Source organism: Taeniopygia guttata, chromosome Z, assembly GCF_048771995.1.
Source record: "Taeniopygia guttata chromosome Z, bTaeGut7.mat, whole genome shotgun sequence".
NCBI lineage: Eukaryota > Metazoa > Chordata > Aves > Passeriformes > Estrildidae > Taeniopygia > Taeniopygia guttata.
In genome coordinates, this window is record NC_133063.1 from 45,813,157 (window position 1) to 45,837,621 (window position 24,465).

At 41.3% G+C, this 24,465-nt stretch overlaps 1 protein-coding gene across 5 annotated transcripts in view; it reads left to right on the forward strand.

The window, feature by feature from the left end:
* The first annotated feature begins 1,795 nt into the window (after positions 1 to 1,795).
* UBAP1 (ubiquitin associated protein 1) overlaps positions 1,796 to 24,465 on the forward strand; it is a 55,765-nt gene continuing 33,095 nt past the window's right edge. For 3 of the 5 annotated variants that reach the window (XM_030257837.4, XM_030257833.4, XM_012577640.5), the window contains exons 1-3: positions 1,796 to 1,944; positions 19,841 to 19,881; positions 23,391 to 23,515. In XM_030257837.4, coding sequence (XP_030113697.2) covers positions 19,848 to 19,881; positions 23,391 to 23,515 — 159 coding nt within the window. In that variant the 5' untranslated portion in view covers positions 1,796 to 1,944; positions 19,841 to 19,847. Of the gene's footprint in view, positions 1,945 to 2,191; positions 2,418 to 5,913; positions 5,990 to 19,840; positions 19,882 to 23,390; positions 23,516 to 24,465 lie in introns of all 5 variants that reach the window. The other 2 variants (XM_072922188.1, XM_072922187.1) reach the window with 2 other exon arrangements.

The following is a 24,465-nucleotide window of genomic DNA, read 5'->3' on the forward strand; positions in this document are numbered from 1 at the left end:
CCAAACCCAGAAATCACTACTTGCCAGTAGTATTCCTGAGTAAAGAAACATGGAAAACATTTGATATGCAGAATGGCTTTAAGAAAAAGTCAGCTTCTGACAACTGGATATCTGATGGTGCCTCAGGTCACATCGAATCAGTACACATTGTCCTGATACAACACTGGTTTTATTACTTTATTCAGTGTTTTCATCCAACCAACCCCAAAGACAAGGGTGCTGTGAAAAGCCAAACTGAAAAAGAAACTATAAAAGAACCTCTCAGGCTTTCCAGTTTCCTCTGAGGATACAAGCAGTAATTCCAGTTTAGCCGTTTTCGGTCATGATTTGCCATGATTAATTCTTCTCGCCATATTCACCCTCACATACACAACTACCACACCCATTTTGGACAAAACCCCTCCATTTCCAAGTACTGCTTAAAAGGCTGAAAACCCAGCGGGAATGTCCCCTGAGCCCCCCGGAAGGGTGATGCAGCCGTGGCTGCGGAGAGAAGGGGCTGAAGGGTGTGGGAGGAAAGGGCCTCTCTGTGTCCCACCTCCATCCAGCCCCTTGGGGAGCCCTGGCACGATGCACAGCTGGGAGAGGGGCAGGAGGCGCTGGAGTAACTCCCGGGCAGGGCAGGAGCTGGGAACAGAGCAGGGACTGGAGCAGCTAAAGGGACAGTGACAGAGACACGGATGGCACAGGGAACGGGACAGGTAAAAGGATAGGGAAAGGGGCAGGAGCAGCAACGGGAGCAACGGGAGGGAGGGGACAGGACAGGGGCAGGGACAGGGGCTGGGACAGCGATGGAACAGGACAGAGTGAGGGATGCAACACGGACAGCGCGTGGTAAGGAGAAGGAACAGGGGCAGGGATGGGACACGGACAGCATCAGCGGCTGGCAAAGGCAGGTGACACTGACAGGGACACGGCGGACACACGGAAACACGGACACGCGGATACACCGACTCACGGACTCACGGACACACTGACACACAGACACACCGACACACCGACAAACGGACACATCGACACACGAAAACACAGACAAACCGACACACGAACACACGGACACACCGACGCACGAACACACGGACACACCGACGCACGAACACACGGACACACCGACACACGAACACACGGACACACCGACGCGCGAACACACGGACACACCGACACTCTAACACACGGACACACCGACACACGAACACACGGACACACCGACACACTAACACACGGACACACCGACACACTAACACACGGACACACCGACACACGAACACACGGACACACCGACACGCGAACACACGGACACACCGACACACTAACACACGGACACACCGACACGCGAACACACGGACACACCGACACACTAACACACGGACACACCGACACACTAACACACGGACACACCGACACGCGAACACACGGACACACCGACACACTAACACACGGACACACCGACACACTAACACACGGACACACCGACACGCGAACACACGGACACACCGACACACGAACACACGGACACACCGACACACGAACACACGGACACACCGACACACTAACACACGGACACACCGACACACGAACACACGGACACACCGACGCACGAACACACGGACACACCGACACACGAACACACGGACACACCGACACACTAACACACGGACACACCGACACGCGAACACACAGACACACCGACGCACCGACGCTCCCGGCCCCGCCCCCGAGAGAGGCGTGGCTCTGCATCTGTCCCGCCCCTCTCTATTGCGGTGACGTCACCACTCGCCGCTCCCGATTGGTCCGGCGGGCGCATGTGACGTCACATCGTGACGCCATCCCGCCGGCGGGGCCCAGACAAGATGGCGTCGCCCGGGTCCGGCGGCGCCGAGCGGGGCCAGTAGGGACGGCGGGCGGTGACCGCGGGACGGGCGACAGCGGGGCCGAGGGCCGCAGGTACTGGGCTAGACTGGGGGGATGCAGGTACTGCGTGGGGCAGCGAGGCTGGGGCTCCGCAGGTACGGGTGGGGACCGCAGGGGCCGCAGGTTACTGGGCGGGGGCTGTTGCGGACGGACCGCGCCCCTTCTTCTTCTCCGGGGACAGGGACGCTCTGCTCCCGCTCTGTGGAGCCGCTGTGAGGGGCCGGCGCTCGGCCCTGGCTGGACTCGCGGAGCAAGGCGAGATGACGCTCCTGTCCCACAGCCTCCTGCTTTCCAGCAGTTTCCGGGACTGCCGGAGTTACGGGAATGTCTTTCTGCCTCGTAACCCTTGATGTGTTTGCCCTTGATGAGTTTGATTGGTGGCTGTTGAAATCCGAGTAAGCTGCTGCTGTCCGTGATATTCGGAAGTGCTTCACCAAATTCGTGAAGAACCGAAACAAACATCTGATGTTCTTTGGGTGTGTGGTGTGTATTGAGTCTGCCTCCAGGTAACTAGTTCATTTCTCTCTCTTGTGCTGTGCAAATCGCGGTACTCATCTTCCCTATGACTACTATTTCCCTTGTGACTACTTGTGCGTTCTGCTAAATCACGGAGTATTCACTCTTTTGCTGCATCTCCTTGTAAGCTGAAGATCCAGTCATGTTTGTTTAGTGTGTTGTAGCCCTACACTTCTCTTTTTATGCTTATCACCAATTTCGCGATCTTTTCTAGTTAGCTGTTTTGTTTTTGACTACGTTTTTCTCGGCGTTTGAGATGCAGACATCCCAGGGATTTATACATTGTTGTAAGAATATTTCTGTTTAGTTGTTTTAATTTCCTGATGTTGCTTTGTGATCCCTACCAGTGCTTACTAGAAGTAAGACATTCAGTGCGTTTATTTATTTTTATTTAGAATAATTCAAGAGCTGTCTTCCTGTGTTTTGATAGCTCAGAATTTATTGTACTAAAGGGAAGGTTAGGTTTGTTCTTGTGGTTTTTTTTTTAATTAGTAAAAGATATGACAATAGATGGAAATTAATATCTGCCTTACTAACTGATTTTATTCCCCAATCAATAAAAAAGTCAAACAAGTGAAAAAAAAAGCTTGTCATATAGAAATGTTACAACACTGATGTTTTCTCATCAGAGTGGAGATAAGCAGATGGACTCTGGCACTTGGCTGTGGAACTAATTTAGCTGCTATCTTGGACCCAGTAAAATGTATTCCTATTGGATTTAAGCAGTTTGAATTCCTACATGACTCACTTTGGCAAGTGAGTGTTGCCAAACTAAGGGGCAGTTGGGTTGTGCTTCATGATGTAACTTCAGCGGGTATGCTGCTGATGGAAGGCTTGCTGCATCCCACAGCCTGTTAAGGGACTAAGAGGAGTCCCATGTGGGAGCTTGGTGAGGGGGATCTTATTTCTACTCCAGCTGAGATCCAGGGTGTTGAGGAAAAAGAGGAAGTGCTGCAGTTAGCCAGACCTCTCCATCGCCTTCTCTTATCAGCCTTGGAGTATGGGACCTTCTGCCCCTGTGCAGGCAGTCCTGCAACGGCTGGTTTCCTAGCATTTTTCAGGCAAGAGTGCGGAAAACCTGTTTTGGCCTCATTCCCTTTTCTCCGTGGGGAAAAACTGTAGCAAGCATAGGCAGTAGGGTCGGCTGAGGTGCTGCCTGTGGTAGCAGCACGAGGAGCGTTTTGAGGTGTTTGCGGGGTGGTGTTGGGTTACAGCACCACGAAGAGCTGCTGCTCAATGACTTCAGTTTCCTGTACGCACAGAGCTGCAATTCAGAAGTGCCAGTGGTTCTTAACATTACCGTTGCCACTGGGTGGCTTAAACCTTTTAGGCAAAAACCATAATTCTAAGGGCAGGGAAACAAAAAAGTATGTAATTTTTAATCAGCTTTTGCAAGTTTGTAGGTTTAGTCTCAGGAAAAAATCTCAGAGTGATGGTCCTTTCCTTGCCTCACCACCTGTACTTGGCCTGCATTTGATACCTCTTTTTTCTTTTTTTTTTTTTTTTCCTGTGCATGCATGCCCTGTGACACAAAGGAGTCAGGGAAGAAGTTGCTGCTACTAAAGTGCTATTCAAGTGTGAGCTGAAACAAATGGACATGAAACTTTAAAGAGAAAACCAAAAAACTCTCAGATTTAATGTATGTGACTCAATGTGTTAGTTTCTCTTTAATGAAGAGTACATAAATTTTCAGAGTATTGAAAGAGTATACTGGTCAGCTGGGAGATTTCCTGTATAGTTTATGATGATGGATTGAAAAATCATAATGGTGAAAATTCATCAAAAACACATGGAAGAGCTCCATCTCCAGTATTCACATGATGTTTTGTTATCCTCGAGACAAAAGCCTGTAACTGACAGAATGGAGTCAGGTTTCTGGACCAATCCAGCCTCATCTGTCACACTGTGACAGCCGGAGCTGTTTTGGTTGGTGCTGGTGGTGGAAGTACTGTAATGACACAAAAGGTGTCGCCTTACTCATCCTCCTTTTTAATTTGTGTAAGCTTATGGTTTCCTGTTGCATTCACAAACCCTAGGGATTGATAAGTTCATTTAGTTTATTGATAATCGTTGTTGTCCATATCCAGTCTCCATATCATGAGTTTTTAAGAGCAGTCCGTTTCCGTATTTTACAGTTGGTGCTGGGTTGAATATTTTGATAAATAGATCTGCAAGAAATTTAGTTTTCCTTATTACATAGAACTTCTTTCCAACGTTCTCTGGTGTTTTGTGTAGCATAATCACTCCCAGTCTCTTCCATCATGAATTCCAGAGTTTCAGCTGTCGTTTTACAAGGATCTCTACCTAAAGGCATGATTCTCTATTTAAAAATGATCAGTGCAATTCAGATCAATGTCAGTGTAAGGAAAATCTAGTGAAGCCATAACTGGAAAGCTCTGAAGCTGTTTGTGAAAACAGTTCTTTGAAGGAAAGGCAAAGAAGGGTTGTTTACAATTTATAAATAGTGTTCTTGTTTGAAAAAGTAGGTCTTCTAGGATGCATCAAAGATTGGTTTCTCATCCCTGCATTTTGTACGCTTATGCTGTTAACTGGGAAGGCAAGGCTGTTGGTTTTGCAGCACATACAACTCTGCAATCGATCCTTGGGATTAGTGCAGTTGATCGATACAAGCCTGAGCTCACAGTTGTTGTGTGTTAACTACTTAGGTAGGTAATCCTCTCTGGTATGCAAGTGCGTTGCTTAATGCTTTGACCCTCTGACTTGGTTTGAATAAGCTCATGTTCTGTGTCCCTAATGACCTCTTGCAGTCAGTGTAGTCTTGTGCTGAGATCTCCATCAGAACCTGAGCACTGGGGGCTTTCCCTCTGTCAGGTCTTTAGATTTATTAAAAATCCTTCCGTGCAAACACTTTTTTTCTTAAATGTTGAGAAATGCTGTCTTTCCTGTGGATGGAAACTTTTAAAGGACAGAAGGCTCAGGTTCGGTTTGGTTTGTATTTTTTTAATTTTTGAAAGCTACAAGGTCTTTCCAGAATCTCTTAAGCTTGCAATGTACTTGAAACAGAGTATACAGAATTATATCAAAAGGGGAACACAATGTCATTGCTCTAATTTAGACTTAAATCTTTCCTTCTAGAAGGAAAACAGATTGGTTCAAAGCACCATGCTGCATTAGTAGTATTATAGTTTGTAGCTGACTGAGTTTGTATTATCTCAGCTGCATTTTGTGTCAGAAACTCTTACACGAGAGAAATATTTTAAATCAGAAGAAAGGGAGTCCTATCCAAGATGTAGTCAGTGCTTCATCTGGAGGATGAGCTGCATATGAGTACTATTAATGTATATTATTTAGCTGTTGATGGTTGGTGTAGGGGAAAATAGTAGTAAAGAGCTGTGAGCTTTTGTCTGGTCTGTGTTACTGGAGCTAAGTATTTCTGGTAACAATCTACTAGATTATGTGAAAGATTTCTTTTTTAAGCCCCTTCCTTACATATATGTTTGTGCTTGCACCATTTGTCATCTCTAGGCTAGCAGCAGAGGAAGCCGTGACTGAAATGACTGATGAGATTTATTCCCTGGTTTTGGGAAGGTGTGTTTCAAAGGTATGCCTGTTACCAGTGTGCTGTGTCATGTTTTAGCCCTGTGCCTAATTCAGACACAGGGAAGCGCTTGTGTGTTCAATTTGGTATACCTCATCAATTATGGGCGCTAAAATAAAACTAGTTTCCTAGTTTATTAACACTCTCCGAAGTAGTTGTTTAAACTTTTAAGTATTTCCTTCTGTGATACAGCAAAGTCACTCTGGGTTCCACCCTAATGACTAATACCATCATGTGTTGTCCTTGCATAGTACTGTGGCATAATTTGACATAGAAATATAGAAGGCACATGTAGCAGGGAAGGGAATCTTGAATAAAATCACTATTAATCATCTGGAATAAAACTGTGTTTGATGAAAAAGGCCAGGAAAGCTTTATGCTGCATAGCCTCCAAGAAAAGAATGTGTTCTTAATCTTTTAATTAAGTATTATGTCACTACAAGCAGTGTTGACAGTCTGTTTGACTTCTTGTTAGAAAACAGGCGAAGGATTGTTGAGTTTCATTTTGCTTGCTGTGTTTGTAACAATATACAAAAAAACCTGTTTCCAGCAAGTACCTTTATATTCCTTATTAAGAAGAGGAGATAAAAAAAAAAAGTACCTGTGTTTAGAGGCTTCATTCTTGCTTGTGGGAGGGAACTTACCTGGAAGTAAGTGCTTAGTAATTTAATGTCTCTTTTGCAAAGAAAATCCAAGAAAAGACAGTAAGATGGCTTGTTGCTTTTAACTAACACTGTTGATTATTTCTGAACTTGTATGCGAAGGGAGAGCTATCACATTCAAGCATGAATATCAAAGTAATGCTGTTATGGTCTATAATCTCATCTATATGAAGGTCTTCAGTTGGAAAAGGCTTAGTAAATATACCTTAAAGAAACCACAGTTTCATCCATAAGATGAAAAATAAATGAAGGAAGGCAAAGGTGAAGAAATTGGTTTTGGCATGAATGGTGAGGTAGTCTGAGCTGCCTTTGAAGTTGGAGGTGGACTCTGGGAACTCTGTTGGCAAAATGACTGCTGTTTTTGTGACGCAGTAATGTCACCCTGTTCATACTGAGCTCCCATATTGCATATGCAGTTTTTGTACGGTTCTGAAAGTTTGCTTGTCTCTGGGGATGTTCTGTATGTATTATAATATTGGAGATGAACACTTGAAATGTAACGATGTTTAGTGCAGGGGATCTGGCTGTACTCTGGATAAATCAGTTCTACCAAGTAATGGAAAGGATTTTTCACTTTCCCTTCATGCTGGGAGAGAAGCTGTGTATCCATTTTATGCCAGTCTTCATTCAAAGCAAATTTCTCCTGTAACTTGATGTTCCTGCAGGAATCTGAATGTGGGATTCATGTTCTGTCATTAGGCAGCACTGGATCAATTTCCTAAAGTAAACTAGATTGAATCAGACATATGGGTAATGAGAGGGGCACGCTGGGACTGATTCTCAGGTGACAGTAGAAAATCTGATAGCTCAGAGGAGGAATGGTCAGGCCACAGTATTGCCACTTTGCTTCTTAGGAAAAAAAAAGCTATCTTACTGCTGTGTGATGGTTATTTTGACGGTCCACTGGGACTGTCAGCTGTCCTGTGTTCTTGCCAGCCTTTAATGTTTGGAGAGGAGAATGTGTGGGATGACTTTCATGGTCATGGGGCAGCTTCATCCAGCAACCTACTCTGGTCTAGTTATAAAATAAAGTAAGGCTCTAGATTGCTGAAGCTGACTCAGATCTGTCAAAATGTCCTGAGAAAATGAAGTTAATGCATCTCTGATGCATTGCACATAAAATTAGCCATTTATGTGTAGTTATTCATTGCCTTAAGTGTTCTGGGACTTGAATTCATAACTGTATCTGCTGAAGAACTTTGTGATGTGCAGGGAAAAAGTTTGCACTGCTGAGACAGGCTATATAGTATGTAACAAAATTACAGACTTAAATTAATTGGAAGTAATAACTTAAAAATAAAGTTTGTACTACACCAAATTTCATATTCAAATCTGAAGTGCATCCTTGGGCTTTTATAGTGAGTTGAAAAAGACTGAATAGGAGTAATTTAGTAGAGAATAGATACTGTTTTAAACTTGAGAGACTGCAGTGAGATTCCTGGGGTAGCTGTGGGTTTGGGATTTGGAAAACACAGATTGTGTTCTGACTTTGCTGCTGGCTGAGCTGGATGACTGTGAGCAAACTGCTTCACCTTTGTGCTGTATTCCTCATACATGCAAAACCAGGACAGTTTCACTGCTGGTTAAGTGCCTTGACAGGTATTCTGGAGTCTCATATAAGAGCTGTGTGGTGCTGAGGGTATAATGGAAACTTCTTTGCCCTCAGGGGAAAGGAAATGAATTAGAAGTGTATAATTCATGGCATTATAAATATCCTGTACGTATCTAGATTTCATCTGAAAGCAGTGTCTTTCCTTGTCTTTGGTTTCTTTTCTATTTTCCGTTCCACTTGAGCACTGGAAGTTCAGTATCCATATGCTCTTACTGTTGGGAGGCTTGTAATTCTATGCGTATGCCGGTCTGTCTCTCTTACTACCTTGCAAGTCTTTGGATTTTGCTCTGCGTATTTGTGATAGAAAGTTCTCAAAGTGCAGAGGTTTACACTACTCCTTAAACTTTCCTGCCGAAACATTGGCTGCGTTTGCAAGTAGGGTTGCAGTGCTGGGAGGGCAGACTTCTTGTCTTACACAGGGGAAAGCACACCCCTTCAGTTTGTTTTAAGTGAGGAAATTTAAACCTTAAAGCTCATTTTAAATGGAAACAGTTGCAATTAAGGTAGGTGGATGAGGAGATTATTTTATGAAGTGTGGGGATCTACCAAGTACCTTGTGTGAATGTGGCAGGAAAGCAGGGATGACGCCTGTGGTACAGAAAAGCTTTCTGAAGCAGTATGTTGAGTGTAGCAGCTGGAGCATCCTTGAAAAGTACAATCTCAAGGATTGAGTCGTTGATCTGCTTTCCTTTTTGTAGGATGGGGGTTGTCTGCATGTTTGTGTATGTTCACTGCTAGTAATCTCAGCTGTAGCAGTTGCACACACGGAGTAAACCTTGTTTAACAGATGTGCAGTCCTTGGTTTTTCCTTCTTGCTTCTGGCTTCCATTCCTCAATTTTTCAGTCTGTATTGGATTACAGGCTAAACCATATTTCAATTTAAGCAGCCCCTAATAGAGAGGCATTTGCTGTTTGAGAACTACAAAATGAAGAGATTGCAAGGAAGATGATTGTGGTCAGGACTGAGTATGCTGCCCTCAGGTAGTGTGGGCTCATGAAGTTTACTAATATAAAACACAACAAGCAGCTATTTTATTTATCATGCTCTTGTTTTGTAATTGATCCACTATAGCTGAGGGCAGTCTTAGTTTCACTTCACTGTTCAGAGGTAAATTTTTATGTTCAAGACAAACTTGCTCAAGGCAACTTACCTTCCTGTGTTCCAAATTAATTGTTTCAGAACTATACTCCATGTGGGTACTGCCAGTTTGCTGAGCTGTTCAAGTGTCTGCTGCTGTTTTCCTATACAGATTATTTATTTTTTTGATAGCTCGTAATGATGCTTCTGTTGCTATGTGTTTTTAAATGGCAGAACATCATCTTTATACCAGTTCCAGCCTCTCCAAAGTTTACAAGCCATTGCAAGAAATAATTAAGTAATTACTCTTAATTTTAAATCAGTTTCCTGTTCTTATGTAACAGTTCCTTGTTAATTAAAACAAGTGATTTTTTTTCATTTGAAAACATGACTTCTGGTAGTGAAATTTAATGTGGTGCTGTCTACCCATAGTATTTCCCATCTAGCTCATCTTTTTAATGCTGTCATTCAGTCTTGTTTGGGCTGAGTGGGAAGACTTGAAAGTAGGATTGACTGATACTATGCCTAGAGATGAAACGAGATTGTTTTTTAGGCATTACTGCAATGGGACCATCTTTTCACTTGCTTGATACATTTTTTGAATTTCAGTTTGACTCCTTTGTTGTGTTGAGTTTGTTAGGTAAGGAGTATGTCCCTGATGAGGCCTCAGCTCAATGAACATATGACAGTAGCTGAAGTGAGTATTCATGAACAGTGATAAGGGTTTGTTTTCCTCCTGGTCTTTTAGTTTCATCCTTCAGTGCTGCAAAACTTGGCATTTTTTCAGATGTGTGCTTCTGTCCATGCTTATTTTCTTGCCTCAGTCTTGATAAGATTGGTTAGATGAAGACAGATGCCTGTTGGCTAAACAAGACTGACACATGAATTAAGGACAAAATGAGTTGGCATTGAAAGCTAAGATAGTACCAGTGATGATGTGTTGGAGAAATGCATAAACCCCAGAAAAAGTCAAATAAGCCTGTGAAAAATGTCACATTTGTGGCATCTAGGATGCAATTTGGTTTCTCACAATAGCACTGTCAAGACAAAGGCAAACCAAGTCTCATGAGGTATGTCTTGAAAATCAGTGAGATTTAAGATGCTATGAGCTTATATTGTCACTTCACAGATGAGTCGTTTGGAGACCACACTTTTCCGGGTGTCCTATGACCAGCTCCTAGTTGCTTCAGGAGTATGAAGTGTTTAGGACTTTTCCTTCCATGTATCTCAAAGTGTGCATTTGGAGAAAGATTAATTTATGGTGAATTGGGGTGTTTCCTGGAAAATGGCAACACTGAAAGATGAAACTGAAAAGCAAGAAGATTGAGATTGAACATAAGGAAGAAATGGAGGTGGTGACGAACTTAACAGGTTGCCCTGGGAATCTGTGGATAGCTCATCCCTGGAGCTGTTTCAGGACAGGTTGGATGGGGCTTTGAGCAATCTGATTGAAGAAGAGATACCTTTGCCTGTACAGAGTGTGTGGACTAGATGGTCTTTAAATGTCCCTTCCAACCCAAAATGTTCCATGATTGAATCAAGTGAGTTTGCAGGGAATTTATATTCTTAGAATGTGGCTCTTTTAGTTGAGGGAATAAGATGTGTCAGTAGGCAGGGGCATCAGATGGCAGAAATAGTTAACAGTTTTAACCACATGATGAGAGAGATCCTCTCTGGAATGGGAAAAGGCTGTTGTTGGCCTGATGTGTGTTGAAACTGCTTCAGCTGAGTGTGCAATCAGGGTCTGAAACAGTGGCTCCCATGCTGAATATCAGTGTTTGAGCCTGCTTGCTGCAGGACAGGCAGGGTTGTTTAGAGGTGGAATAGTTAATGTAACAGGTTATTTTTTCCATCTGTACCAGGCTGCATTTTGCTGGGAGAATGTTGAATGTGTGGTAAGAGTGGGTAGTGCATGTGACCCAAGTATAAAAGCAAAAATTGATGTATCTGTAGTAGTATAACACTGTTCTCATTATTCTTGTACAGTGTAAGAGGCACATATTTTGCCTGAGATCCAATAAATGGAATTGCAAGTGTTGTTTGACCTGCTGGCAGATTTTATTTTTCCATTTAAAAAATTTGGCCAGCGTGATTTATTGATAGATTTTTTTTTTTTGTCTGCTTCATTAAATCAATTCTATAAGGGTTAATATTTCACCAAATTTATAACCAAAACCATAATTATCAACAAATGTTATAATTTCTTTTCTGAGCTTTTACAAGGAAAAGATGACAACCTTATGGCTTTCTTTGGATAGATTTTTTACATAGCCATTTAATTGTTGTTATATACTTAAATGAATTATATTATGGTTAATAAATAAATATTGAAAATTAATGAATACAAATTACTTTATATACCAAAATAGTTTGAGTTTTTGTGTTGGTGTTCGGAGTATGGTTGGGAGGTCCTGGTATGGTCAACAGAGTTGAATTTATTTCTAAGTAATACCAGATCAGCTGCCTGTTACTGCCCTCAGTTACAGACTCTAAGAACAAAAAGCTTGAAACTGCAGAGATTCTCTTATTTTTGAATTAAAAATGGTATGTTGTGATTAATGGATTAAAAGCTGTTTTACTCTATTGTGAATTTTGAGAGTGTCTGTCTAGCTCTCATTCATAACTGGGACAAGTCTGAAATATTTATAATACTCAAGTACTTCAGAATCAGCTTGTTACATATTGAAGTACCACTGCAACAAATAGAGCAGCATTTTAATTAGTTTATGATATTCTGGGTTGCAGGCATACATTCTAAATGTACAGGATATTCCACTGCTCTTCCATGCATGTTAAAGAAAGAACAGAGTAAGTGGGCTATTTTGTAACTGAAACTAGCAATCAGCAGTCTCTCTCAAGAAGGGTTGTATTGAAATATTAGCTTTCTTCTAAAGTGCTATGATTAACAAGGAAAGTTATTGCACATTCCTGGCTCTGGCTAGTGCTAAGATTGCTTAGAAAAAATTGACTCTGTGGTAGTAGTATGAAATCTTATGGTAATTAAGCTGAAGTAGCTGTATTTGTTGATAGTTACCAGATGCTTACCATCTGACAGTTTTAAACTCTCAAAACTGGTAGGTATTTGCTATCCAAACTTTAGATATAGGAAAATAGCAGTTAAAAACAGTTGCTCTGCTCATCAAATTTGGGACTTGTTTCATTACTTAATTGAGATTATTGCAGCCCTTTTTGCTGGTATGAGTCCTGGGTCATCTTTTTCACTTTTTTCTTAGACTGTAGGAATTGCATGGCACATTTATATTTTTATCTCTCGAATTTCTGTCTTGCTTCTTTTGTGTTTAAGGAGGGAAAGTTAGTCATATATTTCTAGTTTACCTTTTTTTTTTTTTGGTGATATTGCAGTTTTTAGATTAGTGAACCTGACCTTGAAGTAAAGAAAACAAAAGAAGAAAACACATCTCTTTTCTCTCAGCTGTTTTGTTTACATGATCTTTAAATAATTTGGGTAAAAATCACTAAACTGCACTCTGAAGTCCACATCTGCTCTTGGATGAACAGAACCTGCACTATGCCTAAGTTTCTGGAGTCTGGAAATCAGTCCAGCCTTTGATATTTGTTGCAGATGGTTTTCTCTTGTGAGAGGATTGAGTTTTCTGGAAAGAGTCCTTTTTAAAAAGGCTACCCATTTGCTGCCACAGTTAAATGTGATAGGTGCATTTATAATAGGTGCACTTTCTCTGCTGTTGTTTGGCCTGTCAGTGTCTGGCCAGAGGAAAACCGTGCCCTGATCTGCTTTGACCACACAGGGCTGCCTGTAAGTACTAGTCTGTTTCCTTGTACTGTTGCCTGTGAAACTTGTATTTCTAGTGGTTTATATGGTGTATAAACTTCAACTGTGTTGGAAACCTGCATGGCTGGTAAGTAACTGTCGGAACTCAAAATGTCCCTCAGACATTTTTAGAGGTTCCAGGCCTTGGTCAGAAGCATTTTAGACCCTGGCAAGCAGCTGAAAACAGCTGTGATCTTGAGTTTGAACCATGGAATGAATTACCAACTTTGAAGGTGGAATAAGCGGTCACAGAGAGTTAAATGGTATAGTAAAAGTAGTCACAAATTAGAGGGTAAAATCTTTTAGTATTGTACAGGGGGGTTTTAACACCTGTACAGGGGGGTTTTACTTTGTACAGGGGGGTCAGGAGTTCTAAGATAGAGGAAAGTGGGCCTGATCCTTTTCTTCCTCCTTCTTCTTCCTTACCTCCATGTTCTTGGTGATGTTGGCATTTTTCTATTGGTTTAGGCTGGAGACACACTGTTCAACGTAGATGATAGATATTGGCACATTATTGTAAATATAGCACAGGTAGTTTCTGGTATATAATGTTTGTACCATCCCACTGAGGGGCAGAGCCCCGCACGCTGCCCTGCAGGACAGACCTGCGCCAGGGCAGCAGAACATGTTAGAGATAAGCAAGAATAAACAACCTTGAAAACAGCACAGACGAACTATGGCTTCTTCTTTAGCAACGGGGCAGAAAGACAGAGACTTTCTACAATCTCGGAATCACCAATACCCACAGATTCCGACAAGTAACAAAGTGACTAAAAAATTGGTATATTAGTATGCTTCATTTTCACAGCCATTGTAGGGTTGTCCCTGATTTCTGGGTGAAGTGTATGGTGAATTACCTTACGTTTCAAACGCATAGTCAGGATCTTAAAAGAGGAATGGAGCTGTCTGTTACCAGTTATGAACCTTAAATCCTTAACCAGCCAAATGGTACATGCTTGTAACAAGTCCAATGTCTAATGAAGAAAGTGGGACATGACATGAGGTAACTGGAACTGCAGATGTCTAATGTCAGTGCCATGAATCCACATGGAATGACAGAGAGATGCCATGCCTCTCTGAGAGCATGTGGAAGCTGCCAGTAGAGAGATCCTGATTACACACTATGTCACGTTAAGTAGTGGCACAGTTTGAAGAATCAACGTCTCCTGAAGTTTATCACTGCTAGGAAGATGCAATCAAACATCCCATGAAAAACTCCATAATGAATGTTGTGGCCATCACTAGTGTTGTCTTATAATCAGTAATGTGATCTGCACACAGTTCTGTTCTTTAGGGTCTTTTCTCCCTTTACTTCCTACTCATGCATTTGAGAAATGCTTTAGAAAGTGCCATTTTATTTGTTCCTGTCCTTCTGCCCCTCAATCATTGCACTAGTAATAACAAACTGCATTCGTTTGATGTAGGCTGCTCTTCAGATTTAGGTGTCTCATCACAGCTGTTTGGACTGTTGATCCATGTGATAATGTATGCAGTAGGGATACCGCACACTTTCCTCCCTCAGGCCCCCTCTTGTCTGTGTAAGCCCTACTTTGAATGGTTAAATGTAGCATGATGATCACTTGTATTTGTGTTCCATAACATGAAGATATCTTTAGATTTGTTTTAACTGGTGTCCCTTGACAGTTGGATAGCAACTTTATAAGAGTGTTGCCTTCAAGAAGGGTTTGGTTTGTTTTTGTCAATCTTAAAATTGACCAAGAAATTTAATTTGCTTTATCTCCTGGATTGTGGTAGCACTTAAGAGGAATTACTATAGATCAATTTAAAAGTTACTTTTCTGTTAAGATTGGTGAAAGAGATGATTTTTCGTCTTTTTTTTTTTTGTGAGTTTTTGGTTTGGGGGTCTTGGGTTTCTTTGCTTTAGTTTTTGGTTTTGGTTTTTTATAGCTGTTTTGCTTGATTTGTTTGTTTGGTTGGTTTTGGTTGTTTTTTTTTTGTTGGTTTTTTTTTTTTTTTTTTTTTTGGTGGAGGAGGCACAGGGGAGTGTTGCGGGCATGCAGTTGCATTACATCACATGTAATTTTACAGCTTTATCCAGAGAGCTGTTAGCAGTGCTTGTCCTTTATTGCAAGGGGAGTACCTCCATGTGCTCTTGTTTGCAGAACTCTTAGAGGTACAAAGCAGAAGCGATTGCTGCAGGTTTTGGGGTGATGTAATGTATTTGGATACTGCAGTAAAAGCATGAAATCTGTTTTGTACTGTAATGAACTGAGCAGCTTTTTGCTGAGAGAGGTCATAAGAGATCTGAGCTGAGTTGCAGTGGTTGAACACTTACATAGATAGGAAGTTTTGATGAGAGCTTTTGTTTGTCTTAGCAACGGGCACCGTTGACTTCTATTTTTGCTGTTTGAAGCTATATATAGAGTCCTGATGTTGGTTATAGCCCTTGACTTGCGCTGAAACAAGTAGGTACAGTGAAAACTGAAAGCACTGCCTAAATTTTGAGCACCTGTTATCATTAGAAGTCAATCTCTTGAAACAAAGTAATTTTTACTTTTTTCTTTACTCTAAAATCAGTAGTTCATTAATGTAACATAGGCAGGAAGGTTTTTTTTACTTTTTCAGCCTTTTGTTTTTGTAGTTTTCTGGCTGAATGGTGCATCCTTAGTAGTGTGTAGACTACACAATGTATATTAGCAGGTGCAATGGAAATTGCAAGATCAGGTCTCTTTCTCTGAAAATCATAGATGTGCTGATTTGATTATGGTTGATAACTTGAAGCATTCTCAAGTTTTCTTTCACCCATAAGTTATTAATTTTTCATTTCTCTGAATTTTAGGTGGAAATTACTTCAGAGAATACACATGGTTTGTTTGCACCCCAAACTCAGGAATATAGCAGCAAGAATTCAGTTCTTATTGCCAAATAGTTAAATTGGTTTAAGTTATCATGAATAAAGCAATTACAGGTATCATTAGTGGGAGGATACTTCCAACTTGTCTAGTCAGAGCTCTTACAGAAGAAAAGGAATGAAGATATAAACGCAAGAGAAAGTAGAAGAAACATTGAAATACTAGCAAAAAACCACCCCAACTTCCCAGAAGCTCTTCATGAGTTGCTCTTTGTAATAATTTTTTTGTTATCTTCTGTTGATGAGATTTTCCCTTTGGCATTGCCTTCTTGCACCAAGTCATGTTTTTCTGTGTAGTCCTTGTCTGGCAGCACAACTAAATGCCATTCAGGTTTAAGTGATGACGTGCCCAGTGAATTGGCTGGGTCACCTCTGTCTCTTCAAGCCATTCCAGCTTGTCACCTCTTTGTGCCAATTGTTGCTGTCATCAGTTTTGCCTTGCCAGTTCTGTTTCTGAATCTTTGTGTAGTTGTTTGTTGTGGTTGTTTCCTGTTCCCCCTCACCTTCTGTCATGATTGCTCTGAGATCCTCTGCCCTCATCCTGGGCTCTTGCTATGCTGTGTTACTCTGCCTGGCTGGTTTTATGAATCCTGACCTGCTGCCTCAGTGTTACTACAGAAAAAATGATACAGATTGGTAGAGAAGAGTTCACACCAGGTTGCTTCAGTTCTTTATAATTTTGAGGTATTGCAGCGCTGACCTTTTCCATTTGTCCGGAACCAAGAATGAGGGAGTGAAGCTGGGGAGGTTTACATTTACAGAAGAGAGCTTGTAAGTGGCTGTAAGAGCATCCTGTAGTACTATGGAACTAACTGGTTCCCCTAGAGGAGGAAAGGTGTTGAATAAGTTTTTTTGTCCTCTGTCAGTTTACAATGTGCAGTAAGGTATCAGGCCAAAATCCACTCTACCATGTGCTGTTACCACCAGTGCCCTTCAGCATCTTGTTCTGGAGACCAAAGCAAGTAGTGATAGAGCTGCACTTGTCCATCATCTGATTTGGAGTAAAGCTTTGGAAGCAATCCAACGTGGTTTACTGCACATTGTAATTAATTTTCCGATAATGCCCAGAATAATAACAACAACTGAGTAACCACCTAACTGGATACAAAAACTTTTTTCCCAGCTTGACAACAGAACAACAGCAATATGCTTATAACAGTGGTCCCTGACTAGCCTGTCAAATCTGATTAGTCATAAGACATTATTTTAATTATACCTTCTTTGGGAAGAGGGTGATGAAATGTGGCTGGCAGCCTGTTCTTGTGTTACTGTGCATAGTGCTTAACAGTTTTGTTTGCTGACAAATGCCTTCTGAAGTAATGTTGTCTTTAAAAGTGCACACTCACAGTGCATCAGCAAGACCTGTGTGATATAAACTCAAATGCTATGTGAATCTAAAGTGACTGGCTCTTGAAATGACCCATTTTATGACTAGCTTGCTGCTGATGTGCCTTGGCTAGTTCTGTGGTTAATTAAGCTGTTGCATATGGCAGAGGAATTATTTTTCCACTGCATCTTGAAGTTAATGCAAACACCAGGTCAGCATTAGGATTTTACTATCAGATTGTCAGCAAAAGCAAGATACATATATCTTATGTGGGATGACACTGAGACTTGATGCAGTTCCGGAGTCATAGGCTACTGCATATCTGCAGCTTCCTTGGAAGCGGGATGTGCAGTTTTGGCTTGGTGGGATTTATATGCATTGCCATTTGTGTCCCTGGAGCAGTAACTGATAGTAACTGGTCCTGCCTTGAGCAAACACCCTTATCAACTGAAGTTGGCAAAGTGAGGAGGTTACTTTCTCTAATCAGAAGTTTTTGGAATCCTCTAAAAAATAAAGGAATTCCTTTTTAGTCTTCATTTCTCTTTTGAGAAATTAAATGAAGTGTGTGGAGGTCTTGTCCAGGTTAAGTGGAGAGCGGGCAGTGCTTGCGCACAGTGCCATGCAGTCTTCAGTGACAAGCAGGGGACTGGTTGAGGGTGTGAGGGCTGTATGAATTACGTGTCACCTGGCTTTTTTACTAAAAACAAATCCAGTATTTGACCTAATTGCTACTCTCACACAGAGGAACTACCAACACAACAGCTTGTCTGGCAGTGAAACCTGGGTCTGAAAGTGTAGCTATTTCATGTGCTGTTGTCTGCAGTCTGGGCACTGGGACCGGTAAGGCTTGTTCAGCTCCAGTGGTTGACATGCAGCTCTGCTGGGTAGTCTGGTGGCTTTGCCCTTGACATCCTTCCTTGGATGGCAGGCTTGGCACTGTTTCACCACCTTTTATTTCTGTTTTTGAGGCCTTAATGTTTTGTTTGTTTCTGAGAACAAGGTGCCAGTTTCTGGCTTAGTGGAATAGTTTCAGACATAATAGCACTGCTGAGAGAGGTTGGTGATTCTGAAAAGAACCTGACAAACATTGGGCAAGATGACGCACAGTTTTTTTTGTGCAGCATGCACCTGGACTTGCCCTGCATGACTCACTTCCCCATGGGCCAGCATCTGCCCACTGTGTTTCACAAAGTCTGGTTGCACGTGGGTGATCTTAGTACAGCTTTGGCTTTTGTGTAGGTTTCCCTTTAGCTAGGGACGGTTCACTTGTTGATTTCAACATAATGTTGAAAGGGATCTTTGCACTGTAAAAGGGACTGTCCTAGAGCACTTGAAACTGGCTCTTCTTGTCCCCAGTCCTGTCAGCAGCAGCAAGGAGGAAATAGGTAAACTGTGTAATCCTCACCTTCCTTTAATATGTAATGTTTGCAGTTGGAATCTGCAATAGAAACAGTGAGCACAAGAGCCCTTGACAGGAGGAATGATGGGCTTGAATATTAGATCTGCCCCATGTTGTTGTGCTCTGCTGCCTGTGGGGATGTACCAGAGGTCTCAATGGTTTTGAAGAACAGCTGTTTTGAAGAACAGCTATTTCAGTCTGAGATGGAGAACTTCAGAGACAAAGGGCATCTCTGAGTCTCTGTCACACATAATGTTACAAGGAACACTTAAAAATAAATTCAATTACTCTAGCGGTTATGCTGCAGTACCTTGTAATGTACTTCTAATCTAGCAAAACCCCCATGTTATTGAGTATACCATAAGCATCCTGGAACAGAATTGTAGCTGACAGCTAATCTATCTTGAACACCTCTTTTGGTGAGCCAGATCTACTCTCTGTTAAAAGCTGGCTAGCCACTTCTGTGTTTAACATCTTGGCCATATAGGAGTTGCATCCATATTTTAAAAGTTGCTGCTAAATGCTGTGGGCAGTGGATGGAGCCTGTTTTCATAGATTTCTTGTGTGTATCCAACATATCTTTCTCATGGTACCATTTATTTTACACCTGTTTTATGCATTGCCCAGTGTGTCTAGGTGAGTGCCATGCTGGCTAACTGGCTGTGTACCCAGTACAGTAGTATCCCTTTTTTAGAGCAGCAGGGATTAAACTGAAGAGGATCAGTGTGGTATTTCCAGTAGGAAGAGCTATTCTTAATGCCAAGGGAGGCAGGGAGTGCTTAATGAGGCTGAGACAGAGTGGCCTCTGTGTGCTGTGATCTGTAACTCTCTGTCTTCCTGTTCACCCTGGTTGTGTCTTGGCTGTTTGCTGTTTTGGTTGGGGCTTTCTTTTTTTCTTTATATTACTGCTTCAATTGACAGACCCTGTTCTAAGTTATTTGTCTGCTCAATTAGTTTCAAGGCTAAAAAATATGTTTGCTTATCTGTCTTGGGAACAGGCACATCAGGTGTCTGCAATGTGTTCCATAACCTAGAAATAAGACACTGGAACTGCTTAGACTCACCCTGTTCTACATATACAAAGTTGTTCAAGCTGTTTTAAAATGTTTTTCAGGTTCTAGATGGCTTCTAAGAAGTTGGGATCCGACTCTCATGGTAAGTGAAATTTAGCATCCTTGTCTTTTCAATAGGATAAATCCTACTCTTGCTGCTGACTAATGTCCTAATCTAGACAGTCCATAGAGACTAATCTGTTCAGCTTCTGAGAAGTTTATTGTTAGGAATGAAGTGCTTTGGCTTCCTTCTTGCATAGTTGCCTCCTCATGCTGTGTTTGCCTGTTCTCTGATTAAACTAAAAATCAGTCTCTGACTGTTCCCTGTTCCTTTGTGGCAGAATAACACATTCTTCTTCCCCAACAAATTCCCCTTCAAAGCTGAACTCTGGTGTTTGCTGACATGGGCTCTAGATCTGTAGCATCTTCCTATAGAAGCCACATGAGAATTTGAATTGTAAGTGAAACTTTTAATACAACATTGAATTGTGCTTCATTTTTGCTCAGCCATGAATTTCTCTCCTTAATTGGACAAACTTAGTTCAGAAGGCAGATGAAGAAAAGACACTATTTTTCTGTCTTCTGCATAAAGTCATGCAGGTGATTGGTATCATCAAAGTTATTTGCCTGTCATGTCCTTATTTTTTAGAAAATGGGGTGTAATTTGAGTGTAATTGATGTTGCCGTGGAACATTAAAGTTCAGTTTGTTGTATGTAATGTGGCTTCCTCAAATCAGTAATCATTACTTTTCAGGCTATCATAACTAATGCTTTCAGAAATTCAAACTTGATCTTTCTGGATAATTTTTCTAATAAAAGGGTCCTGGGGAATTCAGTTTTTTCCTGCAGCTTTTTATTCAGTCTTGCAAGTGTAAAGTTGAAGTAAAAAATAAGAAATGTCTCACTTAAATACTGGGTTAAGGATTAATAGAAATAGTGTATCAAAACTTCATTTCTAGATGGTCTCAGTCTTTGCTGTGGCTCACTGCCCCTGCTGCAAGACAACTGATTTTTTCATTTGGTAATTGCCAGCTATTCAGCAGTTGCTTCTATGTCTAAAAACAGTCTCTATGCCTGATAACTGTTTTGGCTGTTTTGGGTTGTTTGTTTTTTTTTTTTTTTTCCTGAAGTGTTTCCATTTTGGTGCCAAACCCCGAACACTTCTTTGAGTTATGCTGAAGTGGAGACTTTTAGTAGTTTGTTGTGCCAGAAATGTAGTACAGAGACTGAGCAGACAAGTACACTTTTGTCATGTTTATTTTCAGAAATTACTCAATATGCTTTTAACTTATACAAGGATAAAGTGGCTAACAGACTTATTGAATAAGAGTTTGGTAAAAACTTAAGTTGTTTCACTTGAATGTGTGGCTTTTGTAACAATATGTTTCATAATACCTTTTTTTACAGGTTTATCTTACTGCTCTAGAATGTGGCATTAAAATAATTTGCACCCTTTACTCCTCAGCGTGTGCACTGTGATCTGCTCACAGAAAGAAAAGGATTCTTAGCTCTCTGGATAAGATTTTGGCTTTACCAAGCTATTACTGTTCTGATTGGATTGAATTCTATGTGTATAGGTGTTTTGCCTCAGACTTTTTGCCATCAAATGTCCTAAACTATTTGAGATGTTTTTAATATGTGCTTATGGGCTTTTTCTCATAGTTATACTTAGGATGAGATTATAGCAAGGGTTGTTTTTAAAAAAATCAGTATACTGGGGAACAAACTAGGAAGTTTTTATTCCTTAGTCAAGCTTCTGAGGTTAAGCTGGCAGCTCAGTATAGCTAGTCTAGGCATGCTTAGTATTTTTTATTTACTGTGCAAAACAGGAATGCTGGTATGTAAACAGCAAAGTTTGTACTTGCACCCTCTGTGGCTGGTATCTACTTCAGGTATAGTTGTGCAGGGGGAAGTGCCCACTACATATTGTAAATAGGTCTAATAAGACAAAGATTTACAGGCTGAGCGATTTGGGCTGGGAGATCCATGTGGAGAGGTAATCTTGCTGCACTTGGATCGTCTGGTGTAGAGCAGCCAGTGGGACTAATAGGCCGTGGTAGCAGCAGTTGGCAGGTTGTCTCTGACCTGGCCATGATTTACCACCCTGCTGCAGAGGCTGCTACAGTTGTTATTGCTCTATAAGCAAATGCTTTGGCGTATCAGGCTCTCAAGTTGTCAGCTCAAGTACAGCTTGGATGCTGTGTTGCAAAGAGTGGTCGTGTTGGCCAAGTGAGGTGCTGTCTGGATGCTGTGCAGTGCTTGGATATATGATTCCCAGTAAAGATCACTGAAAATACTGTCATGTTCTACCTGGAACATTTTTTTTCATCCTAGAGATGCAGATGGGGATGTAGGTTGTTCATTCTAATCGTTTCAAAGTGTCCTAACAGGACTCTGTGACCACCCAGTATGTGCATAGTATGAGAGCTCAAGTAATGACAGCATATAAGCCTTTAATTGCAAATTGACAGGATGTTCTTGTTTATGAAAGCTGCTCAGCCTCTGGGAGTGTGTGCCTGCCTTGTAGATGAATCAACAGTGAGGGAACATAAACAGTACTTACACTGCCATCTGAGTATGAAAATGGGTCAGATAAAAACAGCAAGTCATAGTTCACTGAGTGAGGGGGGCTTGGTCACTGAACACCATCTTAGATGTTGCCACTAATGTCTTTCTGCATCTGTGTCACTCAGGAAGAAGCTACAAGTAAGGCCTAGAGTCACTCCTCTGATTGTTGCACATGCCAGAAACCTTGCCTGTGATCCCAAAAGCTTAGACCAGTCATCCAAGAGGCCACTTTCAGTTAATGGAAAAGCTGTTTAGTTTGTATTTTGGGTTTTCTCATACTTCTTCACAGTTGCTCAAGGAAAACACACTAATACTCTGGCTGCTTGGAGGTGGTTGAATTCTAAGTGGGTTTTTTTTTGTTGTGAATTTGCAGAAGTGTCATCCTAGAAAAAAATAACAGATGTAGGACCTGATAAAATTAGATTGCCTTGTTTTAAAAAATAGTTGCTGTATTAATAGTCTTAGTATTTCACTGTGTTTTGATTAAAGTGGAATGGCTTTGTTTCATTGCTTTGCATTTATGACCACTTCTGTCCAAATACTGCTTACTACTTGTATGTCAAAACCTGGATTGTAGTTTGTCTTAGTTGTGCTGAAGCTGAATAATTTTAAAATCTGCTTTGAATATGACAAAAAATGATGGATCTTTTTATAGAGATAGAATGCATTGTTCAGGAGAGCTTCAGCATCCAGTTGTGTAGGAATAGTGTTGTCATAAAGGAAACTAAGATGCTGGTTGCATTGGTGTCAAAATCTGGTGGATTGTGGTTACGAGAGTGTTTGCCTTTATTTTTTTAATTTTTTTTTTTTTCCTTAACAGTTATGGGCTAGGATTTAGGAATTAAACAAACTCTGACCAAACCTACTAAACTAAGAGACACTGAGGTCCAAACAGCTTTAAATTCCATTTGTGTTGTTATCTGGTGTAGATGCTGCAATGGAGATAAAATAGGTCCCAAACACAGCAGTGTGAGCCTGAGCTGAAAGTGTGAAATTTGAGTTGTGGGGTTTTTTTCTCAATACAATTCCTGCTTCTGGTTTCAGGGCCTTTCAGTTACCTTGATGATGTCCCATTTAAGATAGGAGACAAGTTCAAAACCCCAGCAAAGGTTGGATTACCCATTGGTTTCTGTCTATCTGATTCTTCTCAGCTTGTCAGAGAAGCCCAGGTAAGTGATATTTTGCCTTCCTGCTCTCTCTCCCCTCACCCATGGCCCCACCTTGTGGTGCTGTACATTCTAAGTTATCACAGTTTGCACACGGACAGTCTCGTATTTCTAGATGATCCACTGGGCTATATAGAAAAGTAAAATACAATGGAGCATGCAGAAAGTGTCTAATTTTTATTGCCTTAAAAAGCCATTGGGCTTTTATTTTTTAAGCATTTGGTTTAGTCTATCTGCTTCAAAGAAGCACAGTGGTTTTGTGTGGTTGTAGTTAGTTCTGAATGTTACCTTGACAAAATTTGACTATAGTTTTTGACAGTATAAATTCTAAGAACTGTTACACCCAGGCAATAACATACTTTTCAGTTCTTATTTTCTGGGTAGTTCTGAGTGAGTGTTCTTTCCAAGCTGTGGGACAAACAGGTTACAGCTTTGTACACGGATGGCTTCCCTGTCTTGAGGAGCGTGTTTCTGATAAAATAAATTGTTAGTAGCATGAAATCAATTGCTTTAGCACAACTGTTTAAAATCTAATCTCCAAATGCAGGTTGTGATACAGGATGTCTAATTGAATTATGCTTTCTCATTTGGATCCATGATTTTCCTTGACCAGTCCTAACTGATGATTGCTTTTACTTTGTTTGTGACATATTGCTGTAGGTGATTCTGCTTTTCTTTTGCTGTTTTTGTTCTCTCCCTGCCTACATCTTACCCTGTTATCCTACTTCATCGCTTTTCCCTCATAACTATTAAGCAATTACCTGACTTTCCTAGTACCCATATTTCCACTCAGTTAAACTGGTGTGGGAGAGCCAAAGAAGATGCTGATGTCCTGTTGCTGGCTTAATTGTGCTGTGTCTCCATTTTTCTGCCAAACTGGGGCTCAGCCAGCATAGTGTGTCTGTTCAGACTGCAACACCCTGCATAGTGTGGACTGTGCATCTCACAATGGA